At 42.6% G+C, this 7,518-nt stretch overlaps 1 protein-coding gene across 1 annotated transcript; it reads left to right on the top strand.

The window, feature by feature from the left end:
* The first annotated feature begins 5,007 nt into the window (after positions 1 to 5,007).
* Positions 5,008 to 6,744, top strand: LOC139835529 (uncharacterized). Its single transcript, XM_071825388.1, has 3 exons — positions 5,008 to 5,484; positions 5,561 to 5,695; positions 6,346 to 6,744. Exons 1-3 carry the CDS (start codon positions 5,008 to 5,010, stop codon positions 6,742 to 6,744), a joined length of 1,011 nt encoding a protein of 336 aa, XP_071681489.1.
* The last annotated feature ends 774 nt before the right edge of the window (positions 6,745 to 7,518 follow it).

Consider the following 7,518-nt stretch of genomic DNA (forward strand, 5'->3'; position numbering starts at 1 on the left):
CTCTGTCTTTTCTGAGTGTACTAACGCGCGTTCATACTGCACTCTATCAAATGTTCACGGTCAGCGAGAAGACCCGCAGCCCGCTCTACCCGAAGGGGATTCTCTAGCTTGGCCTTTCCTGAATTTGGGTCATTGACAGCCGGGTCCCCCAAATTGTGGGATCTGCATTTCAGGGACTCAAAGTTAGGAAAAATTTTGAGATGCAAAGTAAGAGAATATTTACCAGTATAATTGGTTGATTAGATGATTAAGTGGTGGAATCACAACAGATGGGAGCAGTACATGGTGGAAACCGCAAAATATCTGTCCAAATGTTTTTTTTGTGCAACGTACGAAGTATGAGGTGGTGGAACTTGAGGCCAGTGACTTTACTTACTCCAAAATGCAACTTTACATACATGAGCCATCGGATCAAGATCCAACGGACACATTTGTTCCAGAATTTGAAGTCACAATTTAAGTTGCTCGGAAAAAATCGAAAACATTACAGTAAGATATATATCTTTCCTTAAGTATTCTGGTAAAGTTATACTTCATTTCAAAATTGAGTTTAAGTTTAAGTTCAAAATCTGGATCAACAATGTGCGTTAGATCTTGATCGAATGACTCACGTACAAGTCGCAAGTTAAGTCACTGGATCTCTGTCCGTGGTGGAATCTGCAATTCCCTCGCCTATATATATACAAGTCGAAGACTATGACCCTCTATTCCCATCTCCTTCCCATGCTCTAAATTCTTATTCCAATTAGAATCGTTGGGCATGGAGGTTTCCCCCGGTAGCTTTAGAGCTCTTTTTGACGATGCTAAATTGAGAAGACTGCTCACCTGCGGTTTGTGCTCTCAATCCGCACAACCTCCATTTTGGCAGGTTAGAACTTTCTTCACTAGGTTCATCCAGTTGTATTTTAATTTGGGCCAACAGTCGTGTTAATTTCCTTGTATTAAGCAGTGATATTCGTGCAAGAAGTTTGCATGCGACAGCTGCGCTAGGAACCTGCCCGGTGACGCGTGCCCGGGATGCCAGGGCATCTTCCAAGGTGAAAGTCCTCCATCTGAAAGTATGAAATTTTCCCGTGAATGTGTTATTGAAAAGACTGGGGTGAGAAGAACGTTCATCTGCGGTTTGTGCTCTCAAATCGCATGACGTCCACTATACCGGGTTAGTACTTTCTTCACTAGGTTGCACCCAGCTATATTTTTTCTTTGGGCCAACAGTCATGTTAATTTTCTTGTATTAAGCAGTGCATTCGCATGGGGGAGCGAGGGCATATTGCATGCGGAAGCTGCTTAAGAAACCTGCCCAGTCTCGTGTGCCCGAACTACGACGACATCTACGAAGAGGAAGTAGATTTAATTAGATTTGTCTCCTTGTTTAAGGTGGATTGCAGCAACGATGGTTGCGACATGAGCGGCGACTTACTCGAATACTTGCAACACGAGGCGACGTGCCCGCATGCGCCAACGAGACGGTAGGTGGTTGATCTTGCCGGTCTCGATGGAGAAGATGATCGCGCTTCGAGGCTAAGATCTGAGCTCGGTGGAGAAGGACCGGATGGAGTTTCCTTTTCTAGATCTAAAGTTCTTTTTGTACTTTTAGATGTCCTGTCCGTAGTTTCCTTTTACTTGGAGGGTCCTCCTTGCAGTCTGTAATCCCACCGTCATCATAATATAAAAGCAGTGTCGCCAGGTCCTTCGGGACTTTTCTGTGTTCAAAAATGAGTACTCATTTTAGACATGTCATCTATTTATGTGTGCGATGTTGTATCGTCTATTACCGTCATTAGTTTGAGCGTGTCCATGTCCTAGAACAAAACTTCGGCATGATGTACTTGTATGTTTAATTGAATTGACCAAGTATAATGTGGAACCGGTCATTGTGAGCATATGGAGATTGCGAACCGGTAATTGACAGGTGGTACATGCTCCTATATTAATCTTGTTTTTCTAATGGTAATTGTGATTTATGCGGTACTGAATTAATTAGTTTTAGTTATAAACAGGGACTCTTTGGACAGGGGCTCCTTTTCGAACTAGATCGGGGAGATTTATGAAGTGCTAGAAGGGAACAAATTAGTACATGAGTGTTTTCCGTGAAATGGTAAAAATTTGTAGTGGCAGATTGCCGCCAATGCAATTTTTTCACGTGGTTGATATGGTAGGATGGACATTTCCAAGATTTCACGAATTATTTCGATTTGTGACCATATATTAAATTAGTTTTGGGCTCATTTCCATTTAATCTGAAATTTCAACCGAAGTACATGAAGTACAATTAAAAAAGGGGAAACTATATATACATGATGTGCACTAAAGGTGTGGTACCCCCCCAAAAAATGATCAAACATATGCGTTGCATCCAAGTATGTAACACCCATATGGCAAACAAAAGCATTGAGTAGTTGTTTGTGATGTATGTAATCTACATCTATATAAAAAATACCAAACATGGCACACCAAAATATTTTTAAAAAAAAACTTTCCAGATTTTGGCACCATGCATGTTGGAGTTTTTTTTGACACAATCCATCTTGGAGTTCGCGTGGCTCTCTTCTGAAGTGAGAGGTGAGTTGGTTAATGCTAGAACCATGGCAAACTCCCGAATGTTAGTAATTTAGCATGGACTCATCATTTGTGATGAACTACCTAGGAACAATGCCAAACATGACACACCTATGTTCTTGAGAATATTCTCTTTCACCGATTTTGGCACCATGTGTGTCTTTAAGTATGTTTGCATGCCTTATTGATTGGATATTGAAATACCATGTCAAACTGTCGATACATGGAAAATTCCTTTGCTACAATCAAATAAACTTCGGGCTCCTTTGATTCAAAGGAATATGGAGGGTGTAGGAATATGAAAGGTGCATGATTGGAATGTTATGCCAAGTTGAATCCTATAGGAACATGATGTGTCTTTGATTGTGGAAAAGGAACTTTTCCATGAGGTATTAGCTAATGTGTTTTTCCTATAGGATTTGCACTATAAGATTTCGATAGGAATAGTTCCTATGAATCAAATAACTTGTATAAGAAATTTTCCCATAAGAACCAAATCCAACATAATTCCTATGTCAATCCTATGAAATGAGCCCGATTCCCATAGGATTCAAGTAGACATGACATCCCAATTCTATTATTTTCCTTTTCCTATACTTTCCATTTCCTATGAACCAAAGGAGACCTAACTACTTGGCCATACTGAAACAATTGCCAAATAAATGCCGTGTATCCTATGGCCCCCGTGAGTTTGACCTAAATTTGAAATCATGGTAAAAGGTACTTAAAATAGGAAAATAAAATCATGGAGTCAACTTTTTTTTTTGATGTACTAAGGGAAAATAGCAAACATGCCATAATGCAAACTGTGTTTTAGAGAGAAGCCCTTCAAAAAAGTTGGCATCCACTTGTTGATTTCGCTATCGACATGACAAAATAACTGATCAGATGACCAAGTGGTGAAATTTGCAACATATTAGACCACCACATGGTGGAAACTGCTAAAAATAGTGAAAACTGCAAAGAAAAAGTTAAAGTGGTGGTTTGTGCAGCATATGGAGGATTGAGTAGTAAAAGTTGGATGTGCACTACCGTGGGCCTGTGGTAATTTTTCGATAAAGGATGCTTTATTACTTTTGATAAGCAATTACATCCATCCTCTGCACAACCAGGGTGCACACAGCCGTTTTAATAGTCTTAGGATCAAACTAAAGGAGAAAATAGGCGAAATACATATCGAAATGATGAATCATATAACGCCTAAAATGCGGGTGGGGCTTCAATCCGTAGACTATGCTGCCACCCATGTAGGGAAAAAGTATCCCTCGCCGTAGCCTCCAACCGTTTATAGAAATACAACCCATGTGGGCCTGTGGTAATGTTCGCCTATTATGATGATGGCAAGAAAAAAATGATGTTTTCTCTGCTGAAACTGTCCTGAGCTGATTTGACGAGACAAAATACAGCTACACGGCGTGCACGGGACAGCTATACAGTACATTAGCTTCTTCTCGGGTCTCACGCCTGCACCACAGGTGCAGTAAGTGCAGCAGAGACCAGAGAGAGAAGGAACGCCCGTAGTATTTTTGATTTCAATTCACAATGTTTTTTTCCTTGCCTCTCCGTCTTCTTCACCTCCATCTTCTCGGTGTTTTCAAGAGTGATTATCAAAAACTCGTGGGGAAGGGAGACGCAAACGCCGCACCGCATCATTAGTAGCAGTATACCTTTCTCTCCTCGCCCCGGCAGGCCGCCCGCCGCAAACATTCCTTCCATAGCGCTTGCCGTCTCCTCCAAACCCCCCCAGCGCACTTGCATCCGCCATCCACCGCCGAGTACCTTTCTGTCCTCACCACCGCCGCTGCGCCTATTCCCCTGTCCAGCAGATCCGCTCCGCTACCTGCTACACACTTCGAGCAGACAACTGCGGCGTTGCGTGTGTCGCCACCGTGTCAGATGGAGGCGGAGCCGCTCAAGTCCCGAAGGCGGGTCGAGCCAGATTGGGCAGAGCCTCCGTCGAGCCTCGACCTCGTCAGCCGCCTCCCCGACGAGATGCTGCACATCATCATCTCCCTCCTGCCCATGATATCCGCTGTAAGGACAACCTTGCTCTCCAAACGGTGGCGCCACCTATGGTGCTCCGTCCCACTTAACCTCCTCGCCGACGACAACGACCTCATCAGCCGCCTCCCCGACCAGATTCTCCACATCTTCATCTCCCACCTGCCCACTATATCCGCTGTAAGCACAACCTTGGTCTCCAAACGGTGGCGCCACCTCTGGCACTCCGTCCCACTTAACCTCGAGATCGACGACCAACTCGCCAAGCAAAACCACAAACGCATCGCCGCGGTCTCCAGTATCCTCGCCGCTCACCCTGGCCCCGCCAGAAGCATATCAATTGACCCCTTCAGAAGCACTTGGAAGGTCGACACCACGCTCGACAGCTGGTTCCGGTCCACCACCCTATCTTGCGTCGAGTACCTCAGATTCGATGGTGGAACAGTGATGCGCTCCTTCCCGCTGTCCGCGCTCTGCTGCGCGCCCACGCTGCGCATTGTCAGCATTTGTACTTGCTATTTGCCCGAGATTTATGCCAACTCCATGCTTCTTTTCCCCCAACTCAAGAAGCTGATGCTCTATGACGTCTACATCTGTAAGGCGGCGAACATCGACCGCCTGTTCAACCGCTGTATTGTGCTCGAGGCACTTCACCTTGAGGGGGTCCACGGGTTCACCCACCTCAACATTCACATGCCAAATCTTCGTACAATTAGTGTGGCTAGCTATTGGAAACGCAACACCACCGAACTTATTCAGTTAGACACGGTGCAAATTATGGATGCATCTTGCCTCGAGAGATTGGTCATATGTGTTCATGATGTTCCACTACTAATCCAGGTCGCCAACACACCAAAGTTGATGGTGTTGGGCTTTGCGTCGTACCCTGGCTGCCAACTTGTTATTGGACGCATAAACTTTTTGGTAGAACAGCCTTCTTCTTGTTGAATTAACTCACTTTTTTGTTATTTTTTTTGACATATGTACCATTGTCCTGTAGAGGATGATGCCCATAAGCTTGGAACATTCTCTGTGCATAGTGAAGAACTTGGTTCTAAAATCTGACGGCCCTAGTCTGGATCAACTACTTGCATTTCTTAGATGCTTTCCCTGCACGGAGAAGCTATATATCAAGGTAAATTCGTTGTTGTTAACTGTTTACCACTATGAGCAAAAAGTGTAGAGTTACATGGAGTTAACCTGTTATTAGCCTAGATCAGTTGAACAATATTTTGTACTAGAAGAACATCCACAATGGAGTTATATTATGTTGGTTCAAAACTAAACTTCTTGTCATACAATGTGTTGTATCTTGTGCATCTGTGAAGTTTCATATAAACACATGATAATATGTGATCTGTAAAAAGATTAGACATATGTAAATAGTGTGACTTACTATTTACACATCATTTGTTCTTTTTTGTGTAGATCACATATTATCATATTTTTGGATGAAACTTCACAGAAGCACATGATAGAACACAATGTATGTCCAGACTTTTAGTTTACATTTTTTTTGGAAACTTGGAAGTGTCAAAAGAAAAATGGGGTGCACCCTCAACTAGTTGCGGATTGGAGTTTCCCATGTTGGTAACCTTTCCCCAACTTTACAATGACAATAACAGATGTAAAAAAGTGCATCTATCAAATTGGAACGTGTCAGGGGATTATGTTGTTCCACGGTCCTCAGTTAACACATGATTCAACTCACCTGAGATATTCATTAGTTGACAGCTATGAAGTACTTTGTTATTGTACTGACTACTTAATTTGACTTCTTTGCAGTTTTATAGAACCGGCGATAAGGTTCATGTGCTGCATAATGAGCCAGCCTGTCCCATTGAATGCCTTGATCTCCATGTCAAAGAAATTTTGATTTCTGACTACCGAGGAAGGAGAAATGATGTTATTGTCTCCAGGTTCTTTATGCAGAACACTAGAATGCTCAAAGTAATGAAATTTGGTGTAACAAATTATCACAATAAGATCTGGTGGGATACCCAGTTCAAGTTCCTAGACCTGAAGAACACCGCTTCTAGAGATGTTGATTTTCAGTTTGGATATTTACCATCCTTAGATAAGTTCAGCTCGGACGGTGTTCGTAGCTGCTTGATACATGACTTGTCAATGGCTGATCCCTTTGCTAGAGAGATATATGCAAGATTTGGGCCAATTTCTGCATAGTGTTACTTTAACTCCCTATATTTTGTACTGGTCTGAACAATATACTTCATCACTTGGTTAATGTACTTCAGACTTGATGTTATTCTTGTGAACATGGTCTAATATTCTAATGCTTTCGGGATGTATGTACTACTAGTGATATATATAGAAGCTAGCAATTGGTTGACAGAATCTACTAAAAAAAGCCTGTAACGGATGTTCACATTCAGTTCGTCAATGCTATATCATGTATGCTTGACGAAGGCGATAATAGAACCGCCGCAGAACACCGACTGAACAAAGATAATCAAAGATCCACATCTTGGGAGAGGAAAAATTCTTACAGATTAGGTGAATACCATAGAAGCCATTAACTTCAGACCACACCTCACGTGCATCAGCGTCCTCTTAGTTTCAAAGGCGGCAGGGGATCGAAAAAATGCAAATAGCCAGTAATTACTGTCAAAAATAAATCCAAGAAAGGAAACTTTTATTGTTCATAGAGGCTGACATGTGGGACCCATGAGCCAGCAGCGTCTCAAAGTTTCAAAGGTGCCATGTGATCGAAAGAAAATGGCAAATAGCCTAAAATTATTGGTCAAAAATAAATCCAACAAAGGAAAGGTTTATTGTTCAAAGAGGCTGACATGTGGGACACATGAGCCAGCAGCATCCTCGACGTTTTAAAGGTGGAATGAGATCGAAAGAAAAAATAAGCCAAACTTCAGTTGGTAAAAAAAACAAGAAAAAACACATTTATCGTTCTGAGAGGATGACATACGGGACCCATGAGGC

The sequence above is a fragment of the Lolium perenne genome, chromosome 2, assembly GCF_019359855.2.
Source record: "Lolium perenne isolate Kyuss_39 chromosome 2, Kyuss_2.0, whole genome shotgun sequence".
NCBI lineage: Eukaryota > Viridiplantae > Streptophyta > Magnoliopsida > Poales > Poaceae > Lolium > Lolium perenne.